This window comes from Macaca nemestrina, chromosome 6 (assembly GCF_043159975.1).
Source record: "Macaca nemestrina isolate mMacNem1 chromosome 6, mMacNem.hap1, whole genome shotgun sequence".
In the NCBI taxonomy this organism is placed as follows: domain Eukaryota; kingdom Metazoa; phylum Chordata; class Mammalia; order Primates; family Cercopithecidae; genus Macaca; species Macaca nemestrina.
In genome coordinates this window covers 71,080,324-71,099,288 of record NC_092130.1, presented here as the reverse complement: position 1 = coordinate 71,099,288, position 18,965 = coordinate 71,080,324, and the positions used below count along the sequence as shown (strand labels likewise).

At 35.8% G+C, this 18,965-nt stretch overlaps 1 protein-coding gene across 1 annotated transcript in view; it reads right to left on the bottom strand.

The window, feature by feature from the left end:
• The window catches only part of LOC105471097 (praja ring finger ubiquitin ligase 2), a 74,143-nt gene that overhangs the window by 33,218 nt on the left and 21,960 nt on the right, over positions 1–18,965 (bottom strand). Inside the window, exons 2-4 of the mRNA XM_011723469.2 lie at positions 13,628–13,745; positions 11,760–11,960; positions 8,468–9,518 (exon numbers count right to left, since the gene is read on the bottom strand). Coding sequence (XP_011721771.1) covers positions 8,468–9,518; positions 11,760–11,960; positions 13,628–13,658 — 1,283 coding nt within the window. The 5' untranslated portion in view covers positions 13,659–13,745. The remainder of the gene's footprint in view (positions 1–8,467; positions 9,519–11,759; positions 11,961–13,627; positions 13,746–18,965) is intronic.

Here is an 18,965-nt window from a genome sequence, read left to right as displayed (position 1 = left end):
GAAAGTAAGTCTTAAATGCCCCCTACAACCATATCAACCATTCTGGTTAAGAATCTCCTCAAAGATTTCTCTATGTTCACTTGACTTGGAAAATCAAAAATAACAATTTTAGTTTACATTTTTGAAAGGAAGTGATAATTGGTAGGAAAATTATATTTTAAAATGATGATTATTATGTCATTAATATGCAGTTAGTGATTTCTTTTATTAACAGATGCACTCAAAAGATCAAGATGCTATTAACAAACAGTAGCACTAATCTAAGCTCTGAGAAGTTTAATAGAAGCAAAAATATAAAATCAATTGCCAATTTCCAGTAAACAATGGATGGCAGGGCACTAACATCCCGGAAAAGGAAAGCTATAAAACCTAGGCATAGCAACTAAAAGGTGTTCTTTCAGCTGGGTCTAAGCCAAAGTTCCTTGTATTCTGTACAATTTTCTGTGGCCCAAAGAATAATCTAATATAAACAATTTCTAGACTTATGTAAGTGTAAAAATCCAACACAGAAATTTGTTTTAAAGGAGCTTATTCAGCTAAGTTTCCTTGACTAAGAACCTTATAAAATTCAAAGCTAAATTACCAACTCCTATTGTAATATGTCTTTAACAATTAGGGCAAGATTTCTACATAAATTTGTGGCAATTCCTAACATATATAAAAGAGAAGCTCATTTAAAAAAAAATAAATTTCACTCAGAATATGATCCTGTCCAAAGAGGTAACGTAAAAAAGCTCTCACTTTTCCATATTAATCAAATAACTCATGGAGTATCTCTAAACTTCAATACAAGAGGAAAGTCTATGATCAATAATCAACAAGCCTATTGGACTGGCAAAATTATGGATTTTTTGGGAAAGTTATGGATTGGCAAACTACTACAGGCTTGGGTTCAAACCTGGCTCTGCTGTCTGTTTTTTAATGGTCTGTGAGCTACAAATGGGTTTCACATGTTTATCTTTAATTCTGCCTCTTAGTCACCAAAGCCTAAAATATTTACCATCTGCTCCTTTAAGAAAAAGTTTGCAGACCCCAGGCCTATATCATTATTACTCATGATACCTAACCCTCAATGCTAAGGAGACAACTTTTAAATGTATATCCCCAGTCAGCCCCAACCACCACACTAAGCTTTTCCTATCACTAACTACCCTCTAAGCATTTTAAGATTTTTCACCTTCCTTGTCAAAAATTCTATTATGAAATTCATCTGTCAGATGAATCCCTCTCTTGATTTGTTATCTTTTAATGTTATCACCATGCTCTCATTCTGCAAACACTTATTTTTTGACTCTTCACAAACTGCCCACATTCAAATCCTTTCTTACTTTCCATTCTTTCTCTGCACAATGGCTCTTATAGTCTAGCTCCTTTTTCTCCGTTTCTCCTAAAATGTAAAACCCTGGTTCAAATGCTTTTCTCCAAATTAGACCTATATAGTCAATTATTAATTGGTGTTCCTAAATTTAATTCCACTCCCTCAAAATGCATTCCGAATACTACCATCACTTCAATTTACATATCAAACAGTACGTTTATAGTATTACTCCAAAAAACCTTCAACAGCTCTTTTTCCCTAATGCTACAGCTTTAGTTTCACAAACAAGCCATTTGCCTATCATTCTCACAATTTTTGTGGCAGTTGCACATTTACCTTCTGTCTTAAGGTATGATAGTTGAGAATACAGGTCCTGAAGTCAGTTTGCCTGGATTTGAATCCACTACTTATTAGCTATGAAAATCTCTCTATGCCTTTATAGTCTCACATATCAGGTGAATAAAACAACAGTATTTAATAGTTCACTGGGTTCATGTAAAGGGTATATGAATTAATATATATAAAACATTTTAACAATGCCTGATAAATAATGAGCCACCAATAACTGTTAGCAAATCTTTTTTTAACATTTTTTTTTTTTTAACTCAAATACATTTAGTCAGGATAAGCAATAGCCATTAAGTCCTGGATTTGATGTGCTACCTATATTTTACTTTCCATTAACATGAATACATAATGATTAAAATTAAAAACATTGTCTGTGTACCACTTAATATATTTCACCCACTTTGGAAATAGTGGCCTATAGAATAAAAAGTTAAATGTCTTTGAACAGCACTTATAATTTACTGCTATCTGATCCCAGTACTTTCTTGCATCCAACTCATGAATGCTCTATTTCAAACAGTGTCCTCAAAGTGTGAACTTTCACTACAACCATTCCTCTTGCCATCAGGAACATCTTTACAATCACTTCACCTTTTCCCCACTTCTAGGCCCAGATCAGACTCTATTTCTTTCAAGACCTTCCTGTATAAAATCGCTTATCTTGTTTTTCAATTATTTCATGAACTAGACTTCTTGTTTACTCAGTGCAGCTCACTACAACACAGCTGCTTCTTTAACATTGCAATTATTTTTCATAATAGTGCAGAGAAATCAAAGGAAATGGGTACTGAGAAAAGACAAACGGATGTGGAAATTAGGAGGTCACCACGGACATTAAAGAATATAGGGCCGGGTACGGTAGCTCACGCCTGTAATCTCAGCACTTTGGGAGGCTGAGGCAGGCGGATCACCTGAGGTTGGGAGTTTGAGACCACCCTAAGCAACATGGAGAAACCTGGTCTCTACTAAAAATACAAAATTAGCTGGGCGTGGTGGCGGGCGCCTGTAATCCCAGCTACTCAGGAGGTTGAGGTAGGAGAATCGCTTGAACCTGGGAGGTGGAGGTTGCAGAGAGCTGAGATGGTGCCATTGCACTCCAGCCTTGGCAACCAGAGCAAGACTTTGTAAAATAAATAAATAAATAAATAAATAAATACAAAAGAAAGAAAGAAAGAGAAATAAAATTAGCCAGGCATGGTGGTGCACACATGTAGTCCCAGCTACTCAGGAGGCTGAGGCAGGAGAATCGCTTGAACCCAGGAGGCAGAGGTTGCAGTGAGCTGAGAGTGCACTGCCGCACTCCAGCCTAGGTGACAAAGCGAGACTCTACCTCAATAAAAAAGAATATACAAATAATATTAGGAATTGGATTTCAAGGCAGTAAGAAGAGTAGATAGTGACAGAATAGAGGCATTAGGTATGGAAAACTTTTTCTTAAAACTCAGCGGTGAAAAAGAAAACACAAACAGGCAAATAACAGAGAGCAAGAAAAAGTAAAGGTTTTCTTCAAGATAGAGAAAAACTCAAGGTTGAGAGATAGAGGGAAGCAACCTATGAGTAAGGACAATTAGATGAAGTATCAGAAATTACTATAGGCACAGAATGAGAGGGGCTACCTCTCTTCATTGAAGAGGAAATTAAAAATACAAATAAATACTACTATCCCCTAATATGGAGAAGAGGAAAATAAGAAAATTCACATTTATACATTTTTAACTTCTATAGGAAAACAAGAAACGAAGTTAACCACTAGGAGTACATGGAAGGAAAAACAAAAAGGGAAAAGATTTAAAAATCACTTTTTCACGCCTGCAATCCCAGCACTTTGGGAAGCCGAGGTGGGCGGATCACGAGGTCAGGAGATCGAGACCATCCTGGCTAACACAGTGAAACCCCGTCTCTATTAAAAATACAAAAAATTAGCCAGGCGAGGTGGCGGGCGCCTATAGTCCCAGCTACTCGGGAGGCTGAGGCAGGAGAATGGCGTGAACCCAGGAGACGGAGTTTGCAGTGAGCTGAGATCGCGCCACTGCACTCCAGCCTGTGTGACAGAGTGAGACTCCGACTCAAATTAAAAAAAAAAAAAGAAAAAGAAAAAACATCACTTTTTAAGAAGGAAGCAACAGAACAAACAGGACACAAAAATGATCATGGAATAGTGAAGATCCATTCGTTCTAGATTTTAAAAGCGGGTGAGTGACACATTTAAAAGTTCTCCAAGTAAAAACTAAATTAAGTACTACTTTGATCTTCATATGATCCTTCACTGGTACTGACCCCTTTTAGCACTTAAGAGTTGTATTTAAAATGCAGATGACTATAATTTACTCAAATGTCACACTGTATACACTCAATTGTGAGCTAAAAAAACTTCATATACAGAATGATATTATAGACAAAATTTATGTACAAATCCTAGGCAGAAATAAGCTATGGAAACATAAAACCAACCAAAAGCAATCTCTTATTCCATAATTCCCCAAGGTACTTGTTAGTTTGTTCTTCCTGGCATTTATCATAGCCATAAGAAACTCAACTATAGGAGCCTAGGAAAAAGTGAAATTTTAAATATTTTGTTATCTGACATAATCTAAACATTTTGGAACTTTTACCACTATTAACACTGAACTGTAATGTCATACAGTGATACAAATGGATTATGTCCAAATATATGTCTGCTTAATTTTATTAAGGCCAAGATGGCTATGATTTTTGAATTGTGCCTGCCTTTTGTCACTTTCTGGTCTTTTTCCTTAATATCAGGATATTGTAATCCCATGAACTCCCTAGCATATCTGCAGAACAAACACATTTACACCTGATGTGCTCCTTCCAAACTTCTATGAACTTGAAAACAAGATAAAAAGGTTTGCTAAAATGTCAGCGCATGTGCTTTAAGATCTGTGCCTTAGCTGCATATAGATGTTTTATTTATTGTGGGTAGTACCAAGTTCTCAGAGAAACTCTTTCTTTGTGGCTTTCAGGTAATCTACACAGAAGAGGAAAGGTACTTAATTCAGCCTCACAATATAAATATGTATATTTTGTCTTCTTCATAAAGCTAGTGAACGTTATGGGAACAGGGACCATTACGATTTGCATTAACAGGGCACCTGGAACAAAGTCTGGCACTTAAGAAGATTTCAACAAATCTTTTAATGTATCATATCGAAGTCAACTAAACGGCTAATAATCATTTTATTTCCCAATAACTTCAACAAAATAAGTTGTCCCATCATTGTATCTTAAGTAAGGTTTTTTTAATTTTAAGCAAAGTTAAGTCCTAAGAACACAAAAATTCTGCAAGAAACCCCAAGTGCTATAAGGAATGGTCAGTAGATGGCATGCCTCTCTTCAAAGCAGTTAGGCCCAAGGTTAAGATGTGCTAGTATTGCTGAAAGGTTTTTTTTAAACTCAAGATCTTGTCCTCAAACAGCTACTAAACTTCTCAGGGTATACTTCAAAAGAGCAGGGTACTAACCTTAGCTCTTTGGTCTAATTCTAAGTCTGGTAATTATATGCTGCCTATTAAAATTCCCCTTGGAGTCCTAATTTAATAAGATGGGGCTCAGTTCCTGTCAAACAACTCAGAGCAATGCTACTGGCTGCAATGCTTATCCCATAGAGTGTAACATTTCAGATGTGATTAAGTGATCATTTAGAATTTTTCAGGGAAGAAGGCAATCATGAATTCATTAAAATACTTTTCTACTTATAAAGAATATATATTCCATATTTTTTAAAAAGTAGCCAAAGTTCCTATATCTGAAAAATGCTGGTCAGGTGCAGCGGCTCACGCCTGTAATCCTAACACTCTGGGAGGCTGAGGCAGGTGGATCACTTGAGGTCAGGGGTTCAAGACCAGCCTGACCAACATGGTGAAACCACATCTCTACTAAAAATACAAAAATTAGTTGGGCATGATGGCATGCCTGTGGTCCCAGTTACTCAGGAGGCTGAGGCAGAAGAATTGCTTGAACCTAGGAGGCGGAGGTTGCAGTGAGCTGAGATCATACCACTGCACTCCGGCCTGGGCAACAGAGAGAAACTCTGTCTCAAAATAAATAAATAAATAATAAAAAAATTAAAATGCCACAATGAACTTTAGTTATATTCTTGATGAGTTCTACTTTGGCTATTATAAGCATGACAAAAAAACTTTTCAAGTATATCAACTTTTTAAGCTTTACAAAGAAAACTCAAAGTTCACAGACTCAAATTAAGCAGCAGTTCTTATACTTTCCATCCAAAACCTGAGAAGACTAGTATCACCATTTCTCCAATCTATTAATACAAGAAATAGGCAGGATGACAATGAAACATCAGGGAGATGAACAAGGGCAAAATGAAACTAAATAGGAGTGTACGGCTATTAAATTCCAACCTTTAGCTGGCACCATATTAAAAAGGCACCCTGGCAACTATAATCCTTTGCAGGGAATTAGGGTAGAGGACAGGAAACATCAGCATAGAAATGGAGTTTCTGTACAGAAATAGAACAGTCTGTACAGAAAACTGTCTGTACAGACAGTTTGAGATCCTAAAACATATCTTAAGGCTATGGATAAAAATACAAGTACAGTCCTAGGCAGAACCATTATCCTTTAGAATTTATTCTGATTCCTTAAAGCAAAACAAAACAAAAAACTTTTAAGTGTTTTCAGCATTTCAGTGTGTCTTAAAGAATGATCCTCAAGTAGTTCCATCATTTTGGCATACCCTAACCACGGGCTCTGTAGTTAATATATTACTAGCAATTTAAAAGGACAAAGTTTCTATTAACTGTAAATGTCTTTTTCCCATCTACACATTGTGCTTGTAAAAAAAAAATATATATATATGTGATATATATATATACACACACCATGGTTCAGAATATTGACATCATTTAAGAAAAAAAATTAAAAATAAATAACAACAACCAGAACTACAAATAACTAAGAAAATACCTTATAACTATCAAAAGTCCAGGGTCCTTTCAGGCAAAGAATACACTTCTACCACTGACCACCCCCAAAACAAAGAAAATCAGTTTAAAATCCAGGAGCCAGGAAGACTACCCTTTCTCTAGGGGTTGGCAAACAACATAACAATTTCATCAACTTCATCATAAGACATTATAACCGACTACAAAAAGCAAGCAGAAGAGAGGTATTTATTTTGCCCAAAATGACAAAGGTACAGCCAAATTAAATGATTCTCCTTAAAGAAGAAAAAGTGTAACTGGGGGAAAAAAATAGAAGTACCTTACACTTTCAAAAAAATAAATTATCAAAGACTGTAAGTTTTGTCTTTTTAAAAAAAAATAGTAACCTAGAGGTATAATATTAGAGACTTGCAATCTAATTCAAAATCTTAGGGCTGAATGTGTTTTGGAATTTTTATATATATTTCCCAGATTTAGAAATACTACTTAACAATCCCCAGCGTGGTCCAGGCCAGCACACAGTAATCAAACATAATCATGTTTCTGCAGTAAAATATACAAATATTTGAAAAAATACCCTCATTTCAATTCAGATCCAGATCTGCTTATCCAGGAAGTTAACATCAGGTCAGGCTTTGTGTCCAATTTCTGTTTTTAGAAGTGTGGATACTGAATAAAAGACTGTGGGCTTGAACTGAAAAAATCTTTACCCTTAGCTTAAAAACAATATATCATACAAAAATTACTTACCCTTAAAGTTTACAAACTTTGAAAGAGTAGCAGAAATTACATTTTAAATATTTTTTATAATAAATTACACATTCTGTATTATAGTAACTTAATTCATATGTCCAAAGAAAACCAAATGAATTGTTTTATGACATGAATTAAAATGCCTTCATATTCAAAATGGTATATTTCTTCCTTTATAGTACTTTCTAGCTAAAAAAACCACACAATTATTTCTACTAGCTAATAAAATCTTGCAATTGCACTGTAATTGAGCACTGTCAGGGGTGCAACTAGCTTACAAGGACTCATGAAAATCTGGACACTGAGATAATGGAAATTCAACAACTGAACAAAGAAATTCTCCATTTTTTTCTTGTTTCTATTGTCTTATGGTTTGGAAAAAAAAATACAGGTTTGTAAGAGCAATCACAATGTTTATTATAAGTTTTATGTTCTCTTGAAAATAGCAAAGAATAATGGTGAACAGTCTCTGGAATACCTAATCAGGCACTCAAAGCCCAGCTCTACCATTCAGTTGCTCTGTGACCTTAGGAAGTTATTTAACGCTCTGTGCCTCAGTTTCCTTATTTACAAATGAGGGAAATAATGGAACCTACCACACAGAGTTGTTAATGAGAACTGAATGCTAAGAAAAAAATAAGTAAAAAATAAACTTAGCAATAGGAAGACCACAAGAAGAATAGATAAAGAGGGAAACAGGTGATATTAGTAACTACTGGCAATGTTAATGAAGTATTACCAACCAATAATTTGTGACATTAATCACTTTTTAAACCAAGACTGGCTTAATGTAGGTTTTCAAAAAATACAATAAATGTTTATCTTACATTTTATTAATTGAAATACCATGAACTAACTAGCATCTCTATCCCTTTATAATAATTAATAATCATTATCTGAACTTCTTTCTGTAAACTACTAAAATCTCAAAAACATTTTTTTGTGAAAAATTCTAATGAGTAGTTTGCATGTATGGTTAGCATTCAGTAAATAAGAATATCTGGTAAGTCAAAATGTCTAATTGCTTGATCTTATCCAATAACCCAACCATCAAACAGGGTTCTAGAAAGAAACCGCTTCATTTACTACACAATCTGAAAAAGTACTGGATGTGACCTTACCTGTCTTCATCTTTGTCATAGAGTTGGTAATAATCTCCACAGCCATTCCAAAAGGTGTTATCCACTTCTTGCCTTCCTGCTGTGGCTCCACTTTCTGGTGTTATTTGGTTATTTTCTGTTTCCCTTTGTGTAATAACTCTCGAGTATGGTGGATCCAAGAACATACAGTCATGCTCTCCATCATATTCTTCACATTTTATTAACAGGTCATCTGAGCCACTTTCCTCAACTTCCAAAGCCTCCCTCCATCTTTGAACACTTCTTTGTTTCGCCTCATGCCTATTAAAACCTGTTTCTTGGTCTACCTGGCTTGAACTTATCAGTTTTCTAACTTTTGGCCTCACTACCTGTTCAGGAGAACTTCCATGGTTCTTTTCCCTATCATTGGTATTTTGTTCACTACAAATATGCCCTGGACCGTAGGCTGCATCTTCAGTTGAATTTTCTGTCTGTCTTTCCTGGCTAGCATTGTTTTGTTGTTTCTTTCTAACCATTTCATCTTGAGAAGACCTCTGAATTTCCTGGCCATTCTGATGGACAAACTCAGTATCACCAGCAGAACTTTTCGCTAACGGTACAGAATCTAACTCTTCAAACGCATCTCTTACTTCACAGTTAAATGAGGGAACTGGTGGTGAAAGATCAGAGTGTGCCTCTGCCTCTCTGTTTTCCAACTCAAATATTGTATTGCCTAATGACTCCTGATATCTGCTACCCTCCACGACTTCTGCAGAAAGTTGAAGACGGTCATTATCTTCTCCATGTTTGCCATCTGGATCATAAGAGTCTGTATGAACCAAAGCAATTCCATTTTGGACACTTGAAGCATTACAAGCTCCTGGAGTATACTCTCCCTCAGAGTGATTATGAAGATTTGTACTGCTTCCTAAGGTATCCCTGCCTTCCTCACTATGATGTACTGCAGCAAAGGACTGACTGCTCTCAGTGGTTTGATTCAATGCTGAACCACAAGTGGGAATTTCTGTTTCACTTTTTTCAAATATAGGTTCGCTGGGCAAAGAAGAATCAACTTGATCCAAAGGACTGGAACCTTCATAGAAAACAAAAGAAAACATATTTTGAAGGATTAATTTAGATAAAATTTTATGTAATAACTATCACTTAAGTGGAAATCATACCAATTATTGCCTACTTGAATATATGAGTAAATTTATTTACCAAGCACTTCTATGCTCCTTAACTTAACCGGGGATATAGACTGGTTACTCTATGAGTTCATTTATGTCAATGTATAGCCTTTCACTATCATCTCCCTCACATGTCTTTGGCGGTTTTCTATCTAAATCCTAATATCTAATGCATTCTGCAAGACACATAAAGGAGAAACTCTTGAGAGGTTATACAATGGGAAGCCTCTCGTAAGTGGAGTCTAGGGTAACCAATCTGCCCTCCCAGTGATTTCCAAACTCACCTTCTTTATTACATGCAGGCAAAAACAAAAAAAAACAAAAAAACAAAAAAACAAAAAAGCCTTCAAAAGTACTTATGACAGATACAATAACTATAGTTACAGATCTAAGAGAAATTAGACCCTATTGTGTTTTGTTGGCAATTCACAAAATTATATCTCAGTATCTAGACGTATTAGATTATAAATTCGATTGTTGAATACATTTATAATAAGTCAACTTTAGATATGTTATAGTTATGACTATCAATATGTTGATTCTTGTAATAGTTCAACTGTGAGAATTCTCAAACATGAGTAAAATCATATCTATAAATTACTTTAAGCATAACTATCTTGCATCACCACTAACAATAAAAAATGAAGACATTAGAGATTTGTTGGAATAAAAATTCATGAATTGTAAAATAACTGAAGTTTGGCTATGACATATTGTATGAAGGGTTTTTTTGTTTTATTTTTTTTTGAGACAGAGTCTCGCTCTGTCACGCAGGCTGGAGTGCAGTGGCGCGATCTCGGCTCACTGCAAGCTCCGCCACCCAGGTTCATGCAATTCTCCTGCCTCAGCCTCCTGAGTAGCTGGGAACAAAGGGTTCTTTAATGGGATGACCTTAGTCAGTAATTCAGGTTCTTACATATGACAGCAAAAATAATCTAGAAATGTCAAGTTTGCTTAGAACAAGAGGAAGAAGACAAATCCAGTCCAAAAATGTGCAATTATGGTACATGGGATAGCTGCAAAATACTTTTTCAAAACCACCAAATCACTAAGAAATTTTAATTGAATAAGCCTTCCTTGTCCTTTGGATTTTGTATGATGAAAAAATAAACAAGTCAAGTTAAATTTAGAGATAAAATTAAAAGAAGAAAAGTTGGCCAGGTACAATGGTCCATGCCTCTAATTCCAGCACTTCAGGAGGCTGAGCTGGATGGACCACTTGAGGTCAGGAGTTCGAGACCAGCCTGGGCAACATGGCAAAACCCCATCTTTACCAAAAAATACAAAAATTACTCAGGTGAGGAGGCGCATGCCTGTAGTCCCAGCTACTTGGAAGGCTGAGGCAGGAGAATCACTTGAACCCAGGAGGCAGAGGTTGCAGGGAGCCGAGATCATGCCACTGCATGCCAGCCTGGCTGACAAAGCAAACCTCCATCTAAAAAAGTAAAAAAATAAAATAAAAAAAAGGAAGGCCAGCACGGTGACTCAAACCTGTAATCCCAGCACTTTGGGAAGCCAAGGCAGGTGGATCACTTGAGAGGTCAGGAGTTTGAGATCACCCTGGCCAACGTGGTGAAACCCTGTCTCTACTAAAAATACTAAAATTAGCTCGGTGTGGTGACAAACACCTGTAATCCCAGCTACTAGGGAGGCTGAGGCACAAGAATCGCTTGAATCTGGGAGACGGAGGTTGCAGTAAGCCAAGATCGCACCACTGCACTCCATCCTGTGCAACAGAATGTGACTCCATCTCAAAAAAAAAAAAAAAGAAGAAGAAGAAGAAAAGTTATTTAAATATCATATGCAGGGAAAAAATATCTCTACTTGATCCACGTTTTTAAAAATTTCAAAACATTTCTTTTTGATGCAAAGATGATTTCCTTCGGCTGGAGGTTATGACATTGTAATCACTACTATGACAGCGTAGTTATATTTTAATGATTGGCTATATTCTATTTTCTTCTATGTTTAAATATATACACCATTAGTATTAAATTCAATAATAATTTCAAAATAGAATTTCTTGATAGGAAATGTGCTGCATTTGCACTCACAGACATGCATAATACCCACCCAAAAACTTAATTATAAGATCAATTCCTATATAACTATTAATAACCTTTAAATAATTATATGTTACACACCTGAGGAATTTTCCTTTGGAACATCATCTAGTTCCAACACTTCATAGTCATCACCAGCCCGACCTAAGCTTCTTTCATGCCTGGTCATACATGGTTTAAAACTGACATAAGCATGTCTTCTTCCATATCTCCTGCCTGTAATTGTCTGATATCCTCCTGCTGGTTTGGGCCAGGCAGCCTTACCAGATTCTTGGTCCATTGCTGAAAAAAAAGTTAAAAAATTAAAACAGGAATAGCAATGAGCTTTATTCTGGCAACCTGTTGGGGAAAACTACTTCAGTTTATATTTTATTACTTATCAAATCATATGCTTCTAAACATGAAGTGTACCTCACTAGTATTATAAAACATTATTCTTCACTCACTAGAAAATTAAACATGAAGTACTATATAATAAGAGTTAGTGGCCTCTTTCCTTCAAAAAATATGTTTTAAAATTTGGTTCAAGATATTTCAGATTTTTATGATGAAACCTACCAAAAAAATATTTTCCATATGCCAAATTATTATACTGCCAAAGCTCTTTATGGACTGGAGATCTTCCAAATTAAGTACCTTATATATTAATATAAGTGCTCAATACATATTTGATGAGTCAATTACTAGCATATGATATGATGGTTACAATTACTTTAAGAATGAAAACATTTATGTCAAAGATAACAAGTAACCTCTTTAAATGGTATCCGTACCATGAAGAATCAACCAGACCACAATAAATATGTCCCAAAGATTAACGTCAGATAAAACTATGCAAAAGAAAACAGCAATGAGCCAGGTCAAACACACACTACCCTGCCTTCAAAACTACCAATGAATGGTATATGTTACGGTAAGAAAAGCCATCAGCATTTAAATGACTTGACTATTAAGTTTTGATGACTGAGGGGTATATAGCAGTAAACAGCAGCAACTTTCACTAAGTAGTACATTATTACTCACACATGCATATTAAGTGTAAGTTTGTTTAGTCAATTACGTATTACACGTACTACGCAGCAACTAAACAAAATATTTTCTCACAGCATATGGTACAGTCAATAAATGCAACGGTTGCTGGGCGTGGCGGCTCATGCCTGTAATTCCAGTACTTTGGGAGGCTGAGGTAGTCGTATCACTTGGGGCCAGGAGTTCGAGATCAGCCTAGCCAACAAGGCGAAACCCTGTCTCTACTAAAGATACAAAAATTAGCTGGGCATGGTGGCACATGCCTGTAATTCCAGCTACTCGGGAGGCTGAGGCATGAGAATCACTTGAACCCATGAGGCGGAGGTGGCAGTGAGCCAAGATTGCACCACTGCACTCCAGCTTGGGTGACAGTTTGAGACTCCGTCTCAAAAAAAATGAATAAATGAATGAATGAATGAAACAGTTACATAATTTTTTAGTTGCATTAAAATAAGAAATATAATCACTTCCAAGAAGGAAACAGAAACAACATGTATTTATAATATACACACATATCAAGTATAATAATATCAAGTGTTACACTTACTTAACCCCATCAGTAATCTTGAGGTGGATACTGTATTCTATTTTAAAAATTGAAAAATTAAAGTTAAAATTAAGTGTTGGATAACTTGTCTAATAATCTAACAGTACGACTCCAGAACCAATGCCCTTAACAATTCTACCAAAAGAATAGTCTCCAAACTGGAAAGCATAAAGCTTTCCAAGCTAAATGGGTATGGAAAGAAAATATCAGAATTTCTAATTAGAAACTAAGCTTTACAAATATTCAATATATGGATCAAAACCAGGCTTTAGTAAGATAATATGTCAGATGATCACATGTCACTTACTGGTACTCAAGGTACCCAGAGGGAGAAACAAGAAGTGCTCAATGTAGAAGAACTGACTTTCCTTACCTGCTGGCTCCTTTTCAGTGTACTGTGACATATATGGCAGTGTCTGTATGACTAGTTCAGTAGAATTATAGATGTGATTTAGTTTTTATTCACACTATGGATAAGCCACAGGAGATTCCTACAAAGAAACAATGAATTGAACAACAGATTAATAATAAAAGCAAAAAAACAGCAAAAATGATACTTCCGCTCCTCCTAGGGAAGCCTTATAATAAAACTTAGAAAAATACAATGTGATGTAGCCAGGCACGGTGGCAAATGCCTGTAATCCACCTTAGATTACAGCACTTTAGCAGGCCAAGGTGGGCAAATCAGTTTGAGCTCAGGAATTAGAGACCAACCTGGCCAACATGGTGAAAGCCTGTCTCTGCAAGAAATACAAAAATTAGCCAGGCGAGGTGGTGCACAACTGAGGTGGGAGGATTGCTTGAGCCCAGGAGGTAGAGGCTGCAGTGAGCCGAGATCACGTCACTGCACTCCAGGTCTGGGTGACAGAGTGAGATCCCGTCCCAAAAATAAATAAATAAAAACAAGCAAAATGCAACATGATTTGACAAGCCAATCAAAAACCCTTAGAAATACCAAAATGGCTATCTGAAATACAGATTTACATCTGCTCTTGACAAAACTCAACTAAGTATATATCATCCCTAAGACTGTCAGTGACAACAACACATACATAATTTATAAGTAAACAAACAAAAATATTAAAAGTACTGACACGTACTTTTTATTAAATTTACAATAATTTAAATAATAAAAAAGTTTAAACAATAAACTTTTACAATATTAGAAGTACTGACTACCAAACTATTTGGGAGTCTACTACACTGTGCTATCATTGCTTCTCTGTCAAGCAGTAAAGTTCCTTTAGCCCTGGAATTGCTAAAAGGTAACTGTAAGAATACAAACTTCATTTTTTAAAAATGTGTAATGGTTTATAACAATTAATAATGTGTGTAAATAATGATGTATTTAATCTTTGCAATAGTCAATTGATCAGATAATTTAATCCCAAATAACCTATTTTCAATCAGGAAAAACTATAATTTATCATGGAACAAATACAAAAAGAACTTCTGTTTTGAAATTAATGCATTTATTTACTATTTGAAAAGTACTACTTGAGAAGTTGCAACCTGTGGTTTTTTTGAAAGTTTGGTTAAGTTTTTTATTTAAACACCTTAATCATTTAAACACTTGAGCTATTGCTAATTGCTCATCATTAATGCAAATTTATTAGACAATAGCTCTGTAAATGAGTTTAATTGTATATGTTACCTCTCTAATCACAGACAGATATATATTAACATATGTAAGAGTACACACCCACATTCACCCATATAAATTACAAATTCAGTAACAAGTTATGATCCTTTAAAGTATCTGAATCAAAAGAGGCTGTTAGCAACAGCTGAAGAGAAAAGGAATATAAAAAAATAATAATCTTAACATACTGGCAAAAACAAAGGTGCGAATTAACAATGTTTTTTTTGTTTGTTTGTTTTTCGTTTTTGAGACCGAGTCTCGCTCTGTTGCCCAGGCTGGAGTGCAGTAGCTTGATCTTGGCTCACTGCAACCTCCGCCTCCCGGGTTCAAGTGATTCTCCTGCCTCAGCCTCCCGGTAGCTAGGACTACAGGCGCGCGCCACCATGACCGGTTAATTTTTGTATTTTTAGTAGAGACAGGGTTTCACCATATTGGCCAGGCTGGTCTCAAACTCCTGACCATGTGATCCACCCTCCTTGGCCTCCCAAAGTGCTGGGATTACAGGCATGAGCCACAGTGCCTGGCCGAAATGTGGGTTTTATTCTGAGATGGAAAACCATCGAAGTTCTGAGCACAGAAGAGACATTTGACTTCTGTTTTAAGAAGAACGCTCTGGCTACTGTGTTGAATAGCATGAAGGGGAATGAGGTCAAAAGCAGGGAGCACTGTTACAAAGCTATCAAAATAATACTGGCAAGAGATCACAGTGGTTTGGACCAGGGTTAAAACAAAGGGGGTAAGAAATGACAAGATTCTGGACATACTGTAAAAATAGAATCAACAAAATTTACTAATATAGGATATGAAAGAAGGTCAAGGTTGACTCCAGGTTTTAAAGGCTGGGCAATGGGAAAAATGGAGTTAATTTCAACTAATGTAGGAAAAACTGTGTAAGAGGCTGATTTGAAGAAAATATATTCAGTTCAGTTTTGGATGAATTAAGTTTGAGATATCAATTAGACATTCAAGAGGAAATGTTAAATAGGAGTCTGGAGTTGATTGAAAAATTATGAGCTGTTAGTATAATTTGGGAGTTGTCAGTGCATAGATTATACTAAAACACGTATGAACTTGGATGAGATCTCTAGGTGTACATGGAGAAGTAAAGTTAAGCCCTGAGACAATCAAATATGAAGAGCCCAGGGAAAAAGAAGCAGACTGGGTATCCCTTTTCTTAAACGCTTGGAACCAGGAGTGTTTAGGATTTGGGATTTTTTCAAATCTTCGAATATTTGCATATACATAATAAGATATCTTGGGGATGACATCCAAGTCTAAACACAAAATTCACTTGTTTCCTACACATCTTACACACAGTCTGAAAGTAATTTTATACAATACTTTTAATAATTGTGTGCGTGAAACCAAGTTTCTGTTAAGTACTGATGTGTGGAATCTTACACTTATGGTATCATATTGGCAGTAAAAGTGTTTCAGATTTTGGGGCCAGGTGCAGTTGCTCATGCCTGTAATCCCAGCACTTGGGAAGGCCAAGGCAAGCAATCACCTGAGGTCAGTGAGACTACGTCTCAAAAAAAAAGCTTCAGATTTTGGAGCATTTTTTAAATGTTAAATTTTTAAATTGGGGATGCTTAACCTATACCAGAAAAAAATAACAGAGAGGCCAGTGAGAGAAAAGTTAAGTCCTGAAGTGTGAACACCAAGTGAAGAAAGTGTTTCAGGCAGAACTGACCGTGCCAGAAGTTAAAGTATGATGAAGGCCTATCACTGACCACTTAGCAACATGGAGGACAATGGTGAATGGCGGCACCTTTGGTAGCATGGTTGGTGCAAATACGTGATAGGAATGCTGCTAAAGAGAGGAAAGGCATTGGGAAGAATGCAGAAATCATGGAAATCATCCTGTTTCTTAAACTTTTCTTTAATGTGATTCCACTTTTTTTCTTACTCTTTTCCAAGCCGTCTAACATCCTGATCTAAATTTAGTCTACCTGTTTTCAAGGGCTATTACTCAGCTACTTCTGTGGAAATCTTTCGATTGTACTACCTGTTCAGGTAAGTCCCCTACTTTGAATTCCATGTTTTTATCATTTTTTTTCCTTTACTGGAAGATGCTCAAATAACGGTTTCAACAACTATATGTTGGAGGCAAACACTGAGTCCTTGGACATCTGAATATACTATCTCTCTCACACTTTAGTACAGTTCAAGACAAAATCACTTTTTCTAAACTTTGAAAGGCACTGTGTCCTACCTGTCTATTGATTTATACTGCTTTTGTAGAAACACCAAATGTTTCTGTCTGGATATTTAGGGTCTTGTCTCAATAGCTGGTATTCTATAATTTCACAAAGACTTGTTTGGGGCAGGCCATGTTTAAATTTTTCCTACACAGCACTGGAAGAGCTATTTTAATTTAGAGACTCTTGTACAGGTCTCAAATATATCTTTTTCCGTACTACTTTTTCTTTATTTGGTCCAAACGGGTTAATCATTTGTCTCTAAACTTTTCTTTCATATTTTCACTCTACAGACTGGGAGATTTCACTCACTTTTCCTTCTTTCACTTAGCCTTTCCTTATTCTCTTAGCCTTTCATTATTCTCTGTAACAATCTTTTTAATTTCTCATACTTTCTTATTCTGTGATTCTTTATTATTTAATAGTGGTTCTTGTTTTATGAATATAGACTAAAATCTCTCTGTAGATACTAATTATTTCTATTTAATCCGAGACCTCTATATTCTGTCTACCACAGTATTCTCATTTCTATCTCTAAGTATAAAAAACAAGAAAAAAAGCAAAACAGGGAGGAGATAAGTAGGGAATAAAAACCATAGCTAGGGTCAGGATTAAAATGATTACTCAGTCCAAATTTGTAGCTAAGGTAAATTGGGAACACTTAGTTTTTCTCTAAATAGACACTTCCTTTGTTGATCAGTTATTTGCTCCATGTACTATTCACCTAACATGTTTATAACAGACTCCTCTCTACTTGTGACAATTAGTCACTTCAAACAATTTGGGGTTTTTACATACTTCTTACTAGTACTAAAACAAATATATAAACATGTTGCTAAGAATTAAAGGAGTTAATCAGAGATGTATTAATTTCTAGGTCTCTCAATTATTAATCTAGAAGTCATCACTTTATCATTTTAACTACAGTATTATGCCAGCAGCTCTGGACAGACAATAGGAATAATCTTTAAGGATTACAAGGAACAACATGGACCTGCAAGATACACTTCTCACAGTAAACTAGTGAATTTAAAGACAAAGGCCTTGTTTATTTTTTATTTACATACACTTTGTCTAATACATTGTCTGGCAGTATATTTAAACAGTTACTGAACAAATGAATGAATGAACGAGATAATTCTGTGCTCCTTTCTCTGATGGAAATGTGGTCATATAATGGAAAGAGAGTGCTAAGTATTTGGGCACACATGGATTCAAACTTCATTTAGGCAAGTTAATAAACTGCTCTCATTATTAGAGCCCTCTCTTGTGACTTGTTTCTAATGAAGACAGTGTGATGGATGTGACTGTGTGTGATGTACAAGAATAGGGTAATAAAAGGAATTGTGGCTCCCTTAATCTCTCTGTTCACTCTTTCTAGAAGAAACCAGCTGCCACATCATGAGATCACTCAAGTAGACCCATGGAAAGCCCACATGGTGAAATACTGACTGTTTCTGACAAAATCCACAAGAAACTAAGGTCTTCCAGCAACAGCCACATGGATGAGCAACCTGGAAAGCAGTTATCTCAGCCCTAGTCAAGCCTTCAAATGACTGCAGTCCCAGCCTACATTTGACTGCAACCTCTTGACTGCAACTACTTGACTGCAACATTATCTTTACAAAGAATGTAAATTAAAATGAAGATTTAGGCACAGGGAGAGAAAAATCAGCTAAACTTTCAGAAGAGTTTCAACCAATAGCATGGATCTACACACTTATGACTCATCTTCTGGGAGCCAGAAATAACTCACTTTTAAAGTATCTTTTCTAGAAAAACAAAGTTGAGAATCAAATACAATTTGATCCTTACTTGAAGAAGTCTTGGTTACCCTTCCAAGTCCATTAGAATATTTATTTTATATT